Genomic DNA, 21450 nt, shown 5'->3' with positions numbered 1-21450 from the left:
ACCCCCGGTAGGATGTATATATCTGTGCTGGAGTGATAGCGTGTGGTCTCTGTACTATAGCCCCCGGTAGGATGTATATATCTGTGCTGGAGTGATAGCGTGTGATCTCTGTACTATAGCCCCCGGTAGGATGTATATGTCTGTGCTGGAGTGATTGCGTGTGATCTCTGTACTATAACCCCCGGTAGGATGTATATGTCTGTACTGGAGTGATAGTGTGTGATCTCTGTACTATAACCCCCGGTAGGTTGTATATGTCTGTGCTGGAGTGATAGCGTGTGATCTATGTACTATAGTCCCCAGGTAGGATGTATATGTCTGTACTGGAGTGATAGTGTGTGATCTCTGTACTATAACCCCCGGTAGGTTGTATATGTCTGTGCTGGAGTGATAGCGTGTGATCTATGTACTATAGTCCCCAGGTAGGATGTATATGTCTGTACTGGAGTGATAGCGTGTGATCTCTGTACTATAACCCCCGGTAGGATGTATATGTCTGTGCTGGAGTGATAGCGTGTGATCTCTGTACTATAGCCCCCGGTAGGATGTACATGTCTGTGCTGGAGTGATAGTGTGTGATCTCTGTACTATAGCCCCCGGTAGGATGTATATGTCTGTGCTGGAGTGATAGCGTGTGATCTCTGTACTATAACCCCCGGTAGGATGTACATGTCTGTGCTGGAGTGATAGCGTGTGATCTCTGTACTATAACCCCCGGTAGGATGTATATGTCTGTGCTGGAGTGATAGCGTGTGATCTCTGTACTATAACCCCCGGTAGGATGTATATGTCTGTGCTGGAGTGATAGCGTGTGATCTCTGTACTATAGCCCCCGGTAGGATGTATATGTATGTGCTGGAGTGATAGCGTGTGATCTCTGTACTATAACCCCCGGTAGGATGTATATGTCTGTGCTGGAGTGATAGCGTGTGATCTCTGTACTATAGCCCCCGGTAGGATGTATATGTCTGTGCTGGAGTGATAGCGTGTGATCTCTGTACTATAGCCCCCGGTAGGATGTACATGTCTGTGCTGGAGTGATAGCGTGTGATCTCTGTACTATAGCCCCCGGTAGGATGTATATGTCTGTGCTGGAGTGATAGCGTGTGATCTCTGTACTATAGCCCCCGGTAGGATGTACATGTCTGTGCTGGAGTGATAGTGTGTGATCTCTGTACTATAGCCCCCGGTAGGATGTATATGTCTGTGCTGGAGTGATAGCGTGTGATCTCTGTACTATAACCCCCGGTAGGATGTACATGTCTGTGCTGGAGTGATAGCGTGTGATCTCTGTACTATAACCCCCGGTAGGATGTATATGTCTGTGCTGGAGTGATAGCGTGTGATCTCTGTACTATAACCCCCGGTAGGATGTATATGTCTGTGCTGGAGTGATAGCGTGTGATCTCTGTACTATAGCCCCCGGTAGGATGTATATGTATGTGCTGGAGTGATAGCGTGTGATCTCTGTACTATAACCCCCGGTAGGATGTATATGTCTGTGCTGGAGTGATAGCGTGTGATCTCTGTACTGTAGTCCCAGTAGGATGTATATGTCTGTGCTGGAGTGATAGCGTGTGATCTCTGTACTATAGCCCCCGGTAGGATGTACATGTCTGTGCTGGAGTGATAGCGTGTGGTCTCTGTACTATAGCCCCCGGTAGGATGTATATATCTGTGCTGGAGTGATAGCGTGTGATCTCTGTACTATAGCCCCCGGTAGGATGTATATGTCTGTGCTGGAGTGATTGCGTGTGATCTCTGTACTATAGCTCCCGGTAGGATGTATATATCTGTGCTGGAGTGATTGCGTGTGATCTCTGTACTATAGCTCCCGGTAGGATGTATATGTCTGTGCTGGAGTGATAGCGTGTGATCTCTGTACTATAGCTCCCGGTAGGATGTATATGTCTATGCTGGAGTGATAGCGTGTGATCTCTGTACTATAGCTCCCGGTAGGATGTACATGTCTGTGCTGGAGTGATAGCGTGTGATCTCTGTACTAAAGCCCCCGGTAGGATGTATATGTCTGTGCTGGAGTGATAGCGTGTGATCTCTGTACTATAGCCCCCGTTAGGATGTACATGTCTGTGCTGGAGTGATTGCGTGTGGTCTCTGTACTATAGCCCCCGGTAGGATGTATATGTCTGTGCTGGAGTGATAGCGTGTGATCTCTGTACTATAGCCCCCGGTAGGATGTATATGTCTGTGCTGGAGTGATAGCGTGTGATCTCTGTACTGTAGTCCCAGTAGGATGTATATGTCTGTGCTGGAGTGATAGCGTGTGATCTCTGTACTATAACCCCCGGTAGGATGTATATGTCTGTGCTGGAGTGATAGCGTGTGATCTCTGTACTGTAGTCCCAGTAGGATGTACATGTCTGTGCTGGAGTGATAGCGTGTGATCTCTGTACTATAGCCCCCGGTAGGATGTATATGTCTGTGCTGGAGTGATAGCGTGTGATCTCTGTACTGTAGTCCCAGTAGGATGTATATGTCTGTGCTGGAGTGATAGCGTGTGATCTCTGTACTATAACCCCCGGTAGGATGTATATATCTGTGCTGGAGTGATTGCGTGTGATCTCTGTACTATAGCTCCCGGTAGGATGTATATGTCTGTGCTGGAGTGATAGCGTGTGATCTCTGTACTATAGCCCCCGGTAGGATGTATATGTCTGTGCTGGAGTGATTGCGTGTGATCTCTGTACTATAACCCCCGGTAGGATGTACATGTCTGTGCTGGAGTGATAGTGTGTGATCTCTGTACTATAGCCCCCGGTAGGATGTATATGTCTGTGCTGGAGTGATAGCGTGTGATCTCTGTACTATAGCCCCCGGTAGGATGTATATGTCTGTGCTGGAGTGATAGCGTGTGATCTCTGTACTAAAGCCCCCGGTAGGATGTATATGTCTGTGCTGGAGTGATAGCGTGTGATCTCTGTACTATAGCCCCCGTTAGGATGTACATGTCTGTGCTGGAGTGATTGCGTGTGGTCTCTGTACTATAGCCCCCGGTAGGATGTATATGTCTGTGCTGGAGTGATAGCGTGTGATCTCTGTACTATAGCCCCCGGTAGGATGTACATGTCTGTGCTGGAGTGATAGTGTGTGATCTCTGTACTGTAGTCCCAGTAGGATGTATATGTCTGTGCTGGAGTGATAGCGTGTGATCTCTGTACTGTAGTCCCAGTAGGATGTATATGTCTGTGCTGGAGTGATAGCGTGTGATCTCTGTACTATAACCTCCGGTAGGATGTATATGTCTGTGCTGGAGTGATAGCGTGTGATCTCTGTACTATAGCCCCCGGTAGGATGTATATGTCTGTGCTGGAGTGATAGCGTGTGATCTCTGTACTATAGCCCCCGGTAGGATGTATATGTCTGTGCTGGAGTGATAGCGTGTGATCTCTGTACTATAACCCCCGGTAGGATGTATATGTCTGTGCTGGAGTGATAGCGTGTGATCTCTGTACTATAACCCCCGGTAGGATGTATATGTCTGTGCTGGAGTGATAGCGTGTGATCTCTGTACTATAGCCCCCGGTAGGATGTACATGTCTGTGCTGGAGTGATAGTGTGTGATCTCTGTACTATAGCCCCCGGTAGGATGTATATGTCTGTGCTGGAGTGATAGCGTGTGATCTCTGTACTATAACCCCCGGTAGGATGTATATGTCTGTGCTGGAGTGATAGCGTGTGATCTCTGTACTATAACCCCCGGTAGGATGTATATGTCTGTGCTGGAGTGATAGCGTGTGATCTCTGTACTATAACCCCCGGTAGGATGTATATGTCTGTGCTGGAGTGATAGCGTGTGATCTCTGTACTATAGCCCCCGGTAGGATGTATATGTCTGTGCTGGAGTGATAGCGTGTGATCTCTGTACTATAACCCCCGGTAGGATGTATATGTCTGTGCTGGAGTGATAGCGTGTGATCTCTGTACTATAGCCCCCGGTAGGATGTATATGTCTGTGCTGGAGTGATAGCGTGTGATCTCTGTACTATAGCCCCCGGTAGGATGTACATGTCTGTGCTGGAGTGATAGCGTGTGGTCTCTGTACTATAGCCCCCGGTAGGATGTATATATCTGTGCTGGAGTGATAGCGTGTGATCTCTGTACTATAGCCCCCGGTAGGATGTATATGTCTGTGCTGGAGTGATAGCGTGTGATCTCTGTACTATAGCCCCCGGTAGGATGTATATGTCTGTGCTGGAGTGATAGCGTGTGATCTCTGTACTATAACCCCCGGTAGGATGTATATGTCTGTGCTGGAGTGATAGCGTGTGATCTCTGTACTATAACCCCCGGTAGGATGTATATGTCTGTGCTGGAGTGATAGCGTGTGATCTCTGTACTATAGCCCCCGGTAGGATGTATATGTATGTGCTGGAGTGATAGCGTGTGATCTCTGTACTATAACCCCCGGTAGGATGTATATGTCTGTGCTGGAGTGATAGCGTGTGATCTCTGTACTATAGCCCCCGGTAGGATGTATATGTCTGTGCTGGAGTGATAGCGTGTGATCTCTGTACTATAGCCCCCGGTAGGATGTACATGTCTGTGCTGGAGTGATAGCGTGTGATCTCTGTACTATAGCCCCCGGTAGGATTTACATGTCTGTGCTGGAGTGATAGCGTGTGATCTCTGTACTGTAGTCCCAGTAGGATGTATATGTCTGTGCTGGAGTGATAGCGTGTGATCTCTGTACTATAGCCCCCGGTAGGATGTACATGTCTGTGCTGGAGTGATAGCGTGTGGTCTCTGTACTATAGCCCCCGGTAGGATGTATATATCTGTGCTGGAGTGATCGCGTGTGATCTCTGTACTATAGCCCCCGGTAGGATGTATATGTCTGTGCTGGAGTGATTGCGTGTGATCTCTGTACTATAGCTCCCGGTAGGATGTATATATCTGTGCTGGAGTGATTGCGTGTGATCTCTGTACTATAGCTCCCGGTAGGATGTATATGTCTGTGCTGGAGTGATAGCGTGTGATCTCTGTACTATAGCTCCCGGTAGGATGTATATGTCTATGCTGGAGTGATAGCGTGTGATCTCTGTACTATAGCTCCCGGTAGGATGTACATGTCTGTGCTGGAGTGATAGCGTGTGATCTCTGTACTAAAGCCCCCGGTAGGATGTATATGTCTGTGCTGGAGTGATAGCGTGTGATCTCTGTACTATAGCCCCCGTTAGGATGTGCATGTCTGTGCTGGAGTGATTGCGTGTGGTCTCTGTACTATAGCCCCCGGTAGGATGTATATGTCTGTGCTGGAGTGATAGCGTGTGATCTCTGTACTATAGCCCCCGGTAGGATGTATATGTCTGTGCTGGAGTGATAGCGTGTGATCTCTGTACTATAGCCCCCGGTAGGATGTATATGTCTGTGCTGGAGTGATAGCGTGTGATCTCTGTACTATAGCTCCCGGTAGGATGTATATATCTGTGCTGGAGTGATTGCGTGTGATCTCTGTACTATAGCTCCCGGTAGGATGTATATGTCTGTGCTGGAGTGATAGCGTGTGATCTCGGTACTATAGCCCCCGGTAGGATGTATATATCTGTGCTGGAGTGATAGCGTGTGATCTCTGTACTATAACCCCCGGTAGGATGTTTATGTCTGTGCTGGAGTGATAGCGTGTGATCTCTGTACTATAACCCCCGGTAGGATGTTTATGTCTGTGCTGGAGTGATAGCGTGTGATCTCTGTACTATAGCCCCCGGTAGGATGTACATGTCTGTGCTGGAGTGATAGCGTGTGATCTCTGTACTATAGCCCCCGGTAGGATGTTTATGTATATGTCTGTGCTGGAGTGATTGCGTGTGATCTCTGTACTATAGCCCCCGGTAGGATGTATATGTATATGTCTGTGCTGGAGTGATTGCGTGTGATCTCTGTACTATAACCCCCGGTAGGATGTATATGTCTGTGCTGGAGTGATAGCGTGTGATCTCTGTACTATAACCCCCGGTAGGATGTTTATGTCTGTGCTGGAGTGATAGCGTGTGATCTCTGTACTATAGCCCCCGGTAGGATGTACATGTCTGTGCTGGAGTGATAGCGTGTGATCTCTGTACTATAGCCCCCGGTAGGATGTTTATGTATATGTCTGTGCTGGAGTGATAGCGTGTGATCTCTGTACTATAGCTCCCGGTAGGATGTATATGTCTGTGCTGGAGTGATAGCGTGTGATCTCTGTACTATAGCCCCCCGGTAGGATGTATATGTCTGTGCTGGAGTGATATCGTGTGATCTCTGTACTATAGCTCCCGGTAGGATGTATATGTCTGTGCTGGAGTGATAGCGTGTGATCTCTGTACTATAGCCCCCCGGTAGGATGTATATGTCTGTGCTGGAGTGATAGCGTGTGATCTCTGTACTATAACCCCCGGTAGGATGTATATGTCTGTGCTGGAGTGATAGCGTGTGGTCTCTGTACTATAGCCCCCGGTAGGATGTATATGTCTTTGCTGGAGTGATAGCGTGTGATCTCTGTACTATAGCTCCCGGTAGGATGTATATGTCTATGCTGGAGTGATAGCGTGTGATCTCTGTACTATAACCCCCGGTAGGATGTATATGTCTGTGCTGGAGTGATAGCGTGTGGTCTCTGTACTATAGCCCCCGGTAGGATGTATATGTCTGTGCTGGAGTGATAGCGTGTGATCTCTGTACTATAGCTCCCGGTAGGATGTACATGTCTGTGCTGGAGTGATAGCGTGTGATCTCTGTACTATAGCTCCCGGTAGGATGTACTTGTCTGTGCTGGAGTGATAGCGTGTGATCTCTGTACTATAGCTCCCGGTAGGATGTATATATCTGTGCTGGAGTGATTGCGTGTGATCTCTGTACTATAGCTCCCGGTAGGATGTATATGTCTGTGCTGGAGTGATAGCGTGTGATCTCTGTACTATAGCTCCCGGTAGGATGTATATATCTGTGCTGGAGTGATTGCGTGTGATCTCTGTACTATAGCTCCCGGTAGGATGTATATATCTGTGCTGGAGTGATTGCGTGTGATCTCTGTACTATAGCTCCCGGTAGGATGTATATGTCTGTGCTGGAGTGATAGCGTGTGATCTCTGTACTATAGCCCCCGGTAGGATGTATATGTCTGTGCTGGAGTGATAGCGTGTGATCTCTGTACTATAGCCCCCGGTAGGATGTATATGTCTGTGCTGGAGTGATAGCGTGTGATCTCTGTACTATAACCCCCGGTAGGATGTATATGTCTGTGCTGGAGTGATAGCGTGTGATCTCTGTACTATAGCCCCCGGTAGGATGTATATGTCTGTGCTGGAGTGATAGCGTGTGATCTCTGTACTATAGCCCCCGGTAGGATGTATATGTCTGTGCTGGAGTGATAGCGTGTGATCTCTGTACTATAGCCCCCGGTAGGATGTATATGTCTATGCTGGAGTGATAGCGTGTGATCTCTGTACTATAGCCCCCCGTAGGATGTATATGTCTATGCTGGAGTGATAGCGTGTGATCTCTGTACTATAGCCCCCGGTAGGATGTATATGTCTGTGCTGGAGTGATAGCGTGTGATCTCTGTACTATAACCCCCGGTAGGATGTATATGTCTGTGCTGGAGTGATAGCGTGTGATCTCTGTACTATAGCTCCCGGTAGGATGTACATGTCTGTGCTGGAGTGATAGCGTGTGATCTCTGTACTATAGCCCCCGGTAGGATGTACATGTCTGTGCTGGAGTGATAGCGTGTGATCTCTGTACTATAGCCCCCGGTAGGATGTATATGTCTGTGCTGGAGTGATAGCGTGTGATCTCTGTACTATAGCCCCCGGTAGGATGTACATGTCTGTGCTGGAGTGATAGCGTGTGATCTCTGTACTATAGCTCCCGGTAGGATGTATATATCTGTGCTGGAGTGATTGCGTGTGATCTCTGTACTATAGCTCCCGGTAGGATGTATATGTCTGTGCTGGAGTGATAGCGTGTGATCTCTGTACTATAGCCCCCGGTAGGATGTATATGTCTGTGCTGGAGTGATAGCGTGTGATCTCTGTACTATAGCTCCCGGTAGGATGTATATGTCTGTGCTGGAGTGATAGCGTGTGATCTCTGTACTATAGCTCCCGGTAGGATGTATATGTCTGTGCTGGAGTGATAGCGTGTGATCTCTGTACTATAGCCCCCGGTAGGATGTATATGTCTGTGCTGGAGTGATAGCGTGTGATCTCTGTACTATAGCCCCCGGTAGGATGTATATGTCTGTGCTGGAGTGATAGCGTGTGATCTCTGTACTATAGCTCCCGGTAGGATGTATATGTCTGTGCTGGAGTGATAGCGTGTGATCTCTGTACTATAGCCCCCGGTAGGATGTATATGTCTGTGCTGGAGTGATAGCGTGTGATCTCTGTACTATAGCCCCCGGTAGGATGTATATGTCTGTGCTGGAGTGATTGCGTGTGATCTCTGTACTATAGCCCCCGGTAGGATGTACATGTCTGTGCTGGAGTGATTGCGTGTGATCTCTGTACTATAGCTCCCGGTAGGATGTATATATCTGTGCTGGAGTGATTGCGTGTGATCTCTGTACTATAGCTCCCGGTAGGATGTATATGTCTGTGCTGGAGTGATAGCGTGTGATCTCTGTACTATAGCCCCCGGTAGGATGTATATGTCTGTGCTGGAGTGATAGCGTGTGATCTCTGTACTATAGCCCCCGGTAGGATGTACATGTCTGTGCTGGAGTGATAGTGTGTGATCTCTGTACTATAGCCCCCGGTAGGATGTATATATCTGTGCTGGAGTGATTGCGTGTGATCTCTGTACTATAGCTCCCGGTAGGATGTATATGTCTGTGCTGGAGTGATAGCATGTGGTCTCTGTACTATAGCCCCCGGTAGGATGTATATGTCTGTGCTGGAGTGATAGCGTGTGATCTCTGTACTATAACCCCCGGTAGGATGTATATGTCTGTGCTGGAGTGATAGCGTGTGGTCTCTGTACTATAGCCCCCGGTAGGATGTATATGTCTGTGCTGGAGTGATAGCGTGTGATCTCTGTATTATAACCCCCGGTAGGATGTATATGTCTGTGCTGGAGTGATAGCGTGTGGTCTCTGTACTATAGCCCCCGGTAGGATGTATATGTCTGTGCTGGAGTGATAGTGTGTGATCTCTGTATTATAACCCCCGGTAGGATGTATATGTCTGTGCTGGAGTGATAGCGTGTGGTCTCTGTACTATAGCCCCCGGTAGGATGTATATGTCTGTGCTGGAGTGATAGCGTGTGATCTCTGTACTATAGCTCCCGTTAGGATGTACATGTCTGTGCTGGAGTGATAGCGTGTGATCTCTGTACTATAACCCCCGGTAGGATGTACATGTCTGTGCTGGAGTGATAGCGTGTGATCTCTGTACTATAACCCCCGGTAGGATGTACATGTCTGTGCTGGAGTGATAGCGTGTGATCTCTGTACTATAGCTCCCGGTAGGATGTATATATCTGTGCTGGAGTGATTGCGTGTGATCTCTGTACTATAGCCCCCGGTAGGATGTATATGTCTGTGCTGGAGTGATAGCGTGTGGTCTCTGTACTATAGCCCCCGGTAGGATGTATATGTCTGTGCTGGAGTGATAGCGTGTGATCTCTGTACTATAGCCCCCGGTAGGATGTATATGTCTGTGCTGGAGTGATAGCGTGTGATCTCTGTACTATAGCCCCCGGTAGGATGTATATATCTGTGCTGGAGTGATTGCGTGTGATCTCGGTACTATAGCCCCCCGGTAGGATGTATATGTCTGTGCTGGAGTGATAGCGTGTGATCTCTGTACTATAGCCCCCGGTAGGATGTATATGTCTGTGCTGGAGTGATAGCGTGTGATCTCTGTACTATAGCCCCGGTAGGATGTACATGTCTGTGCTGGAGTGATTGCGTGTGATCTCTGTACTATAACCCCCGGTAGGATGTATATGTCTGTGCTGGAGTGATAGCGTGTGATCTCTGTACTATAGCTCCCGGTAGGATGTATATTACTGTGCTGGAGTGATTGCGTGTGATCTCTGTACTATAGCCCCGGTAGGATGTACATGTCTGTGCTGGAGTGATTGCGTGTGATCTCTGTACTATAGCCCCCGGTAGGATGTATATATCTGTGCAGGAGTGATTGCGTGTGATCTCTGTACTATAACCCCCGGTAGGATGTATATATCTGTGCTGGAGTGATTGCGTGTGATCTCGGTACTATAGCCCCCGGTAGGATGTATATATCTGTGCTGGAGTGATTGCGTGTGATCTCTGTACTATAGCCCCCGGTAGGATGTATATATCTGTGCTGGAGTGATTGCGTGTGATCTCGGTACTATAGCCCCCGGTAGGATGTATATATCTGTGCTGGAGTGATAGCGTGTGATCTCTGTACTATAGCCCCACAGTAGGATGTATATATCTGTGCTGGAGTGATTGCGTGTGATCTCTGTACTATAGCCCCCGGTAGGATGTATATATCTGTGCTGGAGTGATTGCGTGTGATCTCTGTACTATAGCCCCCGGTAGGATGTATATATCTGTGCTGGAGTGATTGCGTGTGATCTCTGTACTATAGCCCCCGGTAGGATGTATATATCTGTGCTGGAGTGATTGCGTGTGATCTCGGTACTATAGCCCCCGGTAGGATGTATATATCTGTGCTGGAGTGATTGCGTGTGATCTCTGTACTATAGCCCCCGGTAGGATGTATATATCTGTGCTGGAGTGATTGCGTGTGATCTCTGTACTATAGCCCCCGGTAGGATGTATATATCTGTGCTGGAGTGATAGCGTGTGATCTCTGTACTATAGCCCCCGGTAGGATGTATATATCTGTGCTGGAGTGATTGTGTGTGATCTCGGTACTATAGCCCCACAGTAGGATGTATATATCTGTGCTGGAGTGATAGCGTGTGATCTCTGTACTATAGCCCCCGGTAGGATGTATATATCTGTGCTGGAGTGATAGCGTGTGATCTCTGTACTATAGCCCCCGGTAGGATGTATACGTCTGTGCTGGAGTGATAGCGTGTGATCTCTGTACTATAGCCCCCGGTAGGATGTATATGTCTGTGCTGGAGTGATAGCGTGTGATCTCTGTACTATAGCCCCCGGTAGGATGTATATGTCTGTGCTGGAGTGATAGCGTGTGATCTCTGTACTATAACCCCCGGTAGGATGTATATGTCTGTGCTGGAGTGATAGCGTGTGATCTCTGTACTATAGCCCCCGGTAGGATGTATATGTCTGTGCTGGAGTGATAGCGTGTGATCTCTGTACTATAGCCCCCGGTAGGATGTATATGTCTGTGCTGGAGTGATAGCGTGTGATCTCTGTACTATAACCCCCGGTAGGATGTATATATCTGTGCTGGAGTGATTGCGTGTGATCTCGGTACTATAGCCCCCCGGTAGGATGTATACGTCTGTGCTGGAGTGATTGCGTGTGATCTCGGTACTATAGCCCCACAGTAGGATGTATACGTCTGTGCAGGAGTGATTGCGTGTGGTCTCTGTACTATAGCCCCCGGTAGGATGTTTACGTCTGTGCTGGAGTGATAAGGGCCCCATACACTACAACGATATGTCTGAGGCTGAAGTCGGAGGCGATTTCCCTTGAACTCTCCCGGGAGTGGTTCCATACGATTTGGTACATTTTGCATGCGATATATCGTATGCGATCCCAGCCATGCCTGCGGGAACCGACATATCACGAGTGCAGCACTAGCCATCTAGGGGCCGCGGATCGGATCGGACACACAGCCAAAATGCCCGATTTCACCCAATATATCGGCCCGAATTGGGCTGAAATTGGGCATTATCGTTCTAGTGTATGGGGCCCTTTAGCGTGTGATCTCTGTACTATAACCTACTGGTAGTTAATGAGATAATAATACTTTATGATTCAGGATATTATATTATGAGACCAACATATTTATTTACAATATGTCTCATGTCCCACCCTTCTCCCTGTCCTTACAAACCCTGGGTCAGTAACATTCATACCACACACCTTCTGCTGACTGGGGGCGGCCATCTTGCTTGCTCATGAGGTGGATGGTACTGGGCTTTATATAATGATCAGGAGCACCAAAATGGGGGGGGGCTGGACCAACTGCAGCTTACGACTGCGCACATTGTGGTTTATGTACTTTATGGGAAAGGGTGTGACAACGGCTCCTGGATTTGGTCATCTCCCCTTAGTATCTTCCGGGCCTCACAGAAGTCCCCGATAAAGATAATCAAAAGGCTATCCCCAAAGATCTTTTTAAACTGTAAACCAATAGAAGAGGTGACAACATGGCGTATACACAATTTGTTGATTAAAGTTGGTCATTTGGAATGTGGGATAACATGTCACAAAAATGTAAATCCATAAGTGTAGGCTGAGATTGTGCTCCTATTCCCTGCAGCGCTATACCACTTTTCCACCAAAATCCCGGGTCTGACCCTTGATTTGGAACACCGCTCCAAGCCGGGTCAGACCCGGGAATTACCCCGTTTCCACTGCTGTGCCAACCTGGGATATACCTGGGTCGGCACCATTCACACTGCACCCAGGTGCAGTGTCAGCACTTGGAGATGATGTCATCTCCAAGCACTGCAAAACTCCCGTAATAGCGGACCGGCTGGCAGTGCACGTTCGGGAGGATGCTGCCATACTGGAGACAATCAGGGAGACATTATATCCTCCAGACATGGTAAACGGGGTTGGGGTAAAGTCTGGAACAGTCTGGACCATACGGGGAGGCATGTAATTGCTCATGGGTGATGGGTGAGCCAATCACCACGCTGTAAACCAGTTACCTGGGTCGGATGACCCGGTTAACCTGTTTCCACTGCAGCTCACCCAGGTCTTTCCCAGTAAAAACCCTGCTAGGTACCCGGGAAGGATTTTTGTCAGCGGAAAAAGCTCCTCCCCCCGTCTAGTCACCCAGGAATCCTTTCCAGATACCTAGCAGGGTTTTACACGGGAAGGGCCCAGGAGAGCTGCAGTGTAAACGGGTCATCCAACCTGGGTCCCATTTGCGGTGGGAGCTGCATCTCCAAGCGCCGGCACTGCCCCAGTATGCAGTGTGAACGGCACCTATCCAGGAAAAGCCCGGTTCGACGCCACTGTGGAAAAGGGGTCTGACCCGGTTCGTAAACCAACATGCCCCCGTTTAATTCTTAACTTGCTGAATGTTTATGCCGTCCTGATGTTATTGTTAGGTATATGTGATGTCCGTAATTCACTTGGTGATGTCTTATCCTTTCTATAGGAGCCCTGTTGTCAGCCACAGAGCTGACAATCTTTCTTTATTTGTTTGGGGAGGTGTTCTGCAGTCTCCTGCCCCCTAAGTGCTTCCAAATAAGGTGATGCATGGTGCTTTGATATTGTTACCTGACCTTGTGCGTCTGATGACCACACATTTGTCTATGTAGGAGGAACCCGCTACATTTCCACCTGATCACAGACACCGTTGCTTTGCGTATTTTGGGCAACCTGTTCAGTACCTGGATGGTCCCGTCCCTACAGATCAGCTTCTATAATGCCAGTGATCTCAAGGTAAATACTGCGTAAAGATTAATACTTGTAATACAGTGACACCGTTACGTCTTTGAAATTGTTATTTTTCTTAGTCCTCCAATTGGCGGACACTGGGTCATCTTGGGGTATAGGGAGTGCATGAGCAGTGGCTACTGGGTCTGTTGACCCAGTGAGGTAAGGCCGGGTAGTAATTTCCAGGGCCTGCAGATTTTTTCCTGTCCTCTTCCTAGTGAGGCTACAGCTTGGTGGGAATCTTCTCCACCCCTGGATGCTTACATTTCCAGGTTGTCCAAGTCCATTACCATTCCCATACCTGGTGTTGCATCTCCAGAGGGAGGAGCGCTCCCTTAATGTAACCTTTTTTTGAGGCTGGGCCTAGCAGTTCCAGGCTGACAAGAGTTTGGGCTTTATTCCAGTCTTTCTGGCTCAGAAACCAAGCAGGGTTCTCCAGCCCATTCGGACCACCCAGCTCAGAGTGGAGTCTCTGAGGTCTTTCATACATGGCATGGAGAAGGGTGAGCTCATGGGGGGTGGGGGGATTAAATTGTGGGCGTCGGCGGCTGTCAGTGCCGGGTGCCTAATGGAGCAATTCAATTGTTACTCCGTTCAGGCGCAAACAGCTGCTGACTTGAGATGGCGAGCAGAAATGTACGAAAAGTGACCCAAACAACAGTTCCGCATTGCGCCCAGCACTTTAGTCAGGTTTACCCGTTTTACACAGCTAAACCCGGCACTGCAGGACACAATCAGCACAATAAAAAAAAAACAATTGAATAGCACCCCACGATTTCCCATAACTTTAGATGTGAGATCCCATGGTGTCAATGGAAACACATTTATACAATCTCGGATATGCAGTTCAAAAGAGGATTTTTCTACTGGCTTCATTGGGGGGACACCGGGCACCAAGCTTTTATGCACTTCTTTGTTAGGCTTTATGTTTTAGGAAAACATTTGTTCTCCATTCCCTCCTTATTGTTCTTTCCTCTATTGCGGCAGTTGGTCAAACAAAACTGATTTGCTCCCGGCAGGCAGTAGTATCCCTTATCCAAAATCCCACATTTTTGGGTCCCCTACTGAGATAATGACAGATATGTGTATATAAAGATATATTGTATAGCTATATAATATAACATATATGTATATGTGTCATTATCTCAGTAGGGAAACCAAAAATGTGGGATTTAGAATTTTGGATAAGGGATACTCAACCTGTATAGGGTTATGCCCCAGCGTTTGAATTTATAGTCCCCGCACTCCCCTTGCACACCCTATACCTCAATCTGATCATCGCGTACTCCAATGGATTTCAAGGAAAAGATTTAACTTAAGCACAAAAACTTACTGGTCTGTCTTCAACAAACTTTATGTGGAAGAAAAGCTTTAACATTTTGGTTAAAAAAAAAAACCAAAAAAAAAAACACTGCTCAGTGAACTCACCGTTATGGTGATTTGTTTTGAAAATAATGGAATGATCGTAGCCGATACATAGATTGATTCAACTGGATTGAAGTTTTGTCGGTCAGGATTTGGCCTTGTGATTAAAATGAGAAGATCAAATCCAGCCCTGTGTGGTCAGGCTCAGCCTTCCTGTTGTGCAGCACTAGAGGGGCGATGGACCTGGTCAAAGTTTATTTGTAATGTGCTGGATCATACAAATCATGTGGATATAAACCTTTTAAATGTCATATAGCATGGGAGTGGTATTACAGACGTCAATTTCTCACACACTGCCGCTCTCTCTCTCTCTCTCTCCCCCTCTTCCTCTCTCTCTCTCTCTCCCCCCACAGCCGGAGGTTTCATGGATCCCAAACAAACATTACTCTGGAATCTATGGTTTGATGAAGCTAACTCTGACAAAGGCGCTGCCCTCTGACCTGTCAAAGGTCATTGTTCTAGACACTGACATCACTTTTGCCACAGACATTGCTGAGCTGTGGGCTATATTTAAAAAATTCACAGGTAATCCATTGCTCCGGCCTCTGCCCTGTGTGTTTCGCTCCTGGCTTCCGTGTCGTATTTCCTGAGGACAAGGTCCTATTGTTAGAGAAATGCTCCGTCTCTCTCCGAGCCTCCAGGTTTCATTCATTAAGAGCGGTGTTGTTTCTTGCACACATATTATACATGCTCTGTCTCTCTGTGTCAGGTGAACAGGTTCTAGGCCTGGTGGAGAATCAGAGTGACTGGTATCTGGGGAACCTTTGGAAGAATCACAAGCCCTGGCCGGCTCTGGGCCGTGGATTCAATACAGGTAATGTCTAATCTTTTGTTTACATAACCAATGACAAAAATACAAATGTGGGTGCATCATTGCCGCAGTACTCCAGTACCACCCCATAGTATGTGCTACTTACCGACTGACTGCCTCCTGCCCTTTTTCTCCAGGGGTCATCCTGCTTTTCCTGGACAGGCTGCGTCTGATTGGCTGGGAAGAGATGTGGCGTCTGACGGCCGAGAGAGAGTTAATGAGTATGCTAAGCACCTCCCTTGCTGACCAGGTAGGGACGGATGGGGTGATGAGATTGCGGTGTCTCGCACGTTGCTCACTATTATGTAATGATCTCGTGTCTGCTCGTGTGCAGGATATATTCAATGCGGTTATAAAGAGCTCGCCGACTTTGGTGTATCCGCTTCCCTGTTACTGGAACGTGCAGCTTTCCGATCACACTCGCTCCGAGCAGTGCTACAGTGAGCTGGCCGATCTCAAGGTGAGACCATCGCTGTTCACAGCCTTTATTCATTACCCTTTATTTGTGTAGCGCCAACATATTACACTGTCCACCCATTCACACCTGTCACTGACCCAGTGGAGCTTACAGTCTAAACGCTCTCTCAAATAAACTACGGGCTGTTTCATCTGAAATCAGTGACTATACCAGTCTGTTTGTTTGTACTGTGGGAGAAACAGGAGCAACGTACAGTCTCCAGTCAGTGCCCTGGGTGGAATCACATGCTTACCCTGCGCACTGCACAGAACCATGCCAGTCACTGCATACAGTACATACCCTCTTCCCACATGTCCCTCCTATGTACTACAGCCCTACATTGTATGTTCTCTACATGCCAGTCACTGCATACAGTACATACCCTCTTCCCACATGTCTCTCCTATGTACTACAGCCCTACATTGTATGTTCTCTACATGCCAGTCACTGCATACAGTACATACCCTCTTCCCACATGTCCCTCCTATGTACTACAGCCCTACATTGTATGTTCTCTACATGCCAGTCACTGCATACAGTACATACCCTCTTCCCACATGTCCCTCCTATGTAGTACAGCCCTACATTGTATGTTCTCTACATGCCAGTCACTGCATACAGTACATACCCTCTTCCCACATGTCCCTCCTATGTACTACAGCCCTACATTGTATGTTCTCTACATGCCAGTCACTGCATACAGTACATACCCTCTTCCCACATGTCCCTCCTATGTACTACAGCCCTACATTGTATGTTCTCTACATGCCAGTCACTGCATACAGTACATAACCTCTTCCCACATGTCCCTCCTATGTACTACAGTCCTACATTGTATGTTCTCTACATGCCAGTCACTGCATACAGTACATACCCTCTTCCCACATGTCCCTCCTATGTAGTACAGTCCTACATTGTATGTTCTCTACATGCCAGTCACTGCATACAGTACATACCCTCTTCCCACATGTCCCTCCTATGTACTACAGCCCTACATTGTATGTTCTCTACATGCCAGTCACTGCATACAGTACATAACCTCTTCCCACATGTCCCTCCTATGTACTACAGTCCTACATTGTATGTTCTCTACATGCCAGTCACTGCATACAGTACATACCCTCTTCCCACATGTCCATCCTATGTACTACAGCCCTACATTGTATGTTCTCTGCATGCCAGTCACTGCATACAGTACATACCCTCTTCCCACATGTCCCTCCTATGTAGTACAGTCCTACATTGTATGTTCTCTACAATACCCTTCTATAGTGCACATATTGCCATTCTCTTTGCTACATGCCTATGTACTACCCCGTCTTCTGATTATAGCTTTAATGCTGTAATCCACTAACCCCTCCATCAGCCCATTCTCACTACTGCCTCTAATGTACTACCCCCCCATCATCCCATTCTCACTACTGCCTCTCTAATGTACTACCCCCCATCATCCCATTCTCACTACTGCCTCTCTGTAATGCACAATCCCCCCCCGATCATCCCATTCTCACTACAACCTCTCTGTGATGCACTACTGCTCATCATCCCATACTCACTACTGCCTCTCTCTAATGCACTACCTCCCCATCATCCCATTCTTACTACTGCTTCTCTGTACTGCACTACCCCCCCCCCCCATCATCCCATTCTCACTGCTGCCTCTCTGTAATGCACTACTCACCATCATCCCATTCTCACTACTGCCTCTCTGTAATGCACTACCCACCATCATCCCATTCTCACTACTGCCTCCCTGTAATGCACTACTCACCATCATCCCATTCTCACTACTGCCTCTCTGTAATGCACTACTCACCATCATCCCATTCTCACTACTGCCTCTCTGTAATGCACTACTCACCATCATCTCATTCTCACTACTGCCTCTCTGTAATGCACTACTCACCATCATCCCATTCTCACTACTGCCTCACTGTAATGCACTACTCACCATCATCCCATTCTCACTACTGCCTCTCTGTAATGCACTCCCCCCATCATCCCATTCTCACTACTGCCTCTCTGTAATGCACAATCCCCCCCCGATCATCCCATTCTCACTACAACCTCTCTGTGATGCACTACTGCTCATCATCCCATACTCACTACTGCCTCTCTCTAATGCACTACCTCCCCATCATCCCATTCTTACTACTGCTTCTCTGTACTGCACTACCCCCCCCCCCCCCATCATCCCATTCTCACTGCTGCCTCTCTGTAATGCACTACTCACCATCATCCCATTCTCACTACTGCCTCTCTGTAATGCACTACTCACCATCATCCCATTCTCACTACTGCCTCTCTCTAATGCACTACCCCATCATCCCATTCTCACTACTGCCTCTCTGTAATGCACTACTCACCATCATCCCATTGTCACTACTGCCTCTCTGTAATGCACTACCCCATCATCCCATTCTCACTACTGCCTCTCTGTAATGCACTACTCACCATCATCCCATTCTCACTACTGCCTCTCTGTAATGCACTACTCACCCTCATCCCATTCTCACTACTGCCTCTCTGTACTGCACTACTCACCATCATCCCATTCTCACTACTGCCTCTCTGTAATGCACTACTCACCATCATCTCATTCTCACTACTGCCTCTCTGTAATGCACTACTCACCATCATCCCATTCTCACTACTGCCTCACTGTAATGCACTACTCACCATCATCCCATTCTCACTACTGCCTCTCTGTAATGCACTCCCCCCATCATCCCATTCTCACTACTGCCTCTCTGTAATGCACTACCCCATCATCCCATTCTCACTACTGCCTCTCTATAATGAACTACCCCATCATCCGTTTCTCACTACTGCCTCTCTGTAATGCACTAGTCCCCATCATCCCATTCTCACTGCTGCCTCTCTCTAATGCACTACCCCATCATCCGTTTCTCACTACTGCCTCTCTGTAATGCACTACCACCCCATCATCCCATTCTCACTACTGCCTCTCTGTAATGCACTACCTCCCCATCATCCCATTCTCACTACTGCCTCTCTGTAATGCACTACTCACCATCATCCCATTCTCATTACTGCCTCTCTGTAATGCACTACTCACCATCATCCCATTCTCACTACTGCCTCTCTGTAATGCACTACTCACCATCATTCCATTCTCACTACTGCCTCTCTAATGCACTACCCCATCATCCCATGCTCACTACTGGCTCTCTGTAATGCACTACTCACCATCATCCCATTCTCACTACTGCCTCTCTGTAATGCACTACTCACCATCATCCCATTCTCACTACTGCCTCTCTAATGCACTCACCCTCATCCCATTCTCACTACTGCCTCTCTCTAATGCACTACCCCATCATCCCATTCTCACTGCTGCCTCTCTGTAATGCACTACTCACCATCATCCCATTCTCACTACTGCCTCTCTGTAATGCACTGCTCACCATCATCCCATTCTCACTACTGCCTCTCTGTAATGCACTCCCCCCCCATCATCCCATTCTCACTACTGCCTCTCTGTAATGCACTACCCCATCATCCCATTCTCACTACTGCCTCTCTATAATGAACTACCCCATCATCCGTTTCTCACTACTGCCTCTCTGTAATGCACTAGTCCCCATCATTCCATTCTCACTGCTGCCTCTCTGTAATGCACTACTCACCATCATCCCATTCTCACTACTGCCTCTCTGTAATGCACTACCCACCATCATCCCATTCTCACTACTGCCTCCCTGTAATGCACTACTCACCATCATCCCATTCTCACTACTGCCTCTCTGTAATGCACTACTCACCATCATCCCATTCTCACTACTGCCTCTCTGTAATGCACTACTCACCATCATCCCATTCTCACTACTGCCTCTCTGTAATGCACTACCTCCCCATCATCCCATTCTCACTACTGCCTCTCTGTAATGCACTACTCACCATCATCTCATTCTCACTACTGCCTCTCTGTAATGCACTACCCACCATCATCCCATTCTCACTACTGCCTCTCTGTAATGCACTACTCACCATCATCCCATTCTCACTACTGCCTCTCTGTAATGCACTACTCACCATCATCCCATTCTCACTACTGCCTCTCTGTAATGCACTACTCACCATCATCCCATTCTCACTACTGCCTCTCTGTAATGCACTACTCACCATCATCTCATTCTCACTACTGCCTCTCTGTAATGCACTACTCACCATCATCCCATTCTCACTACTGCCTCACTGTAATGCACTACTCACCATCATCCCATTCTCACTACTGCCTCTCTGTAATGCACTCCCCCCACCATCCCATTCTCACTACTGCCTCTCTGTAATGCACTACCCCATCATCCCATTCTCACTACTGCCTCTCTATAATGAACTACCCCATCATCCGTTTCTCACTACTGCCTCTCTGTAATGCACTAGTCCCCATCATCCGTTTCTCACTACTGCCTCTCTGTAATGCACTACTCACCATCATCCCATTCTCACTACTGCCTCTCTGTAATGCACTACTCACCATCATCCCATTCTCACTACTGCCTCTCTGTAATGCACTACTCACCATCATCTCATTCTCACTACTGCCTCTCTGTAATGCACTACTCACCATCATCCCATTCTCACTACTGCCTCACTGTAATGCACTACTCACCATCATCCCATTCTCACTACTGCCTCTCTGTAATGCACTCCCCCCACCATCCCATTCTCACTACTGCCTCTCTGTAATGAACTACCCCATCATCCGTTTCTCACTACTGCCTCTCTGTAATGCACTAGTCCCCATCATCCGTTTCTCACTACTGCCTCTCTGTAATGCACTAGTCCCCATCATCCGTTTCTCACTACTGCCTCTCTGTAATGCACTACTCACCATCATCCCATTCTCACTACTGCCTCTCTGTAATGCACTACTCACCATCATCCCATTCTCACTACTGCCTCTCTGTAATGCACTACCTCCCCATCATCCCATTCTCACTACTGCCTCTCTGTAATGCACTACTCACCATCATCCCATTCTCACTACTGCCTCTCTAATGCACTACCTCCAATCATCCCATTCTCACTACTGCCTCTCTGTAATGCACTACCCCCATCATCCCATTCTCACTACTGCCTCTCTGTAATGCACTAGTCCCCATCATCCGTTTCTCACTACTGCCTCTCTGTAATGCACTAGTCCCCATCATCCGTTTCTCACTACTGCCTCTCTGTAATGCACTAGTC

The 21450-nt window shown here is 47.9% G+C and overlaps 1 protein-coding gene across 3 annotated transcripts in view; it reads left to right on the top strand.

Moving 5' to 3' along the window:
* Positions 1-21450, top strand: part of LARGE2 (LARGE xylosyl- and glucuronyltransferase 2) — a 94786-nt gene that overhangs the window by 59416 nt on the left and 13920 nt on the right. For all 3 annotated transcript variants that reach the window (XM_063944310.1, XM_063944308.1, XM_063944309.1), the window contains 5 exons: positions 13426-13549; positions 15322-15493; positions 15678-15782; positions 15917-16029; positions 16114-16239. In XM_063944310.1, coding sequence (XP_063800380.1) covers positions 13426-13549; positions 15322-15493; positions 15678-15782; positions 15917-16029; positions 16114-16239 — 640 coding nt within the window. The remainder of the gene's footprint in view (positions 1-13425; positions 13550-15321; positions 15494-15677; positions 15783-15916; positions 16030-16113; positions 16240-21450) is intronic.

This window comes from Pseudophryne corroboree, chromosome 11 (assembly GCF_028390025.1).
Source record: "Pseudophryne corroboree isolate aPseCor3 chromosome 11, aPseCor3.hap2, whole genome shotgun sequence".
In the NCBI taxonomy this organism is placed as follows: domain Eukaryota; kingdom Metazoa; phylum Chordata; class Amphibia; order Anura; family Myobatrachidae; genus Pseudophryne; species Pseudophryne corroboree.
Note: the sequence above shows the minus strand (reverse complement) of the source record. Positions and strands in the feature narration are given on the sequence as shown.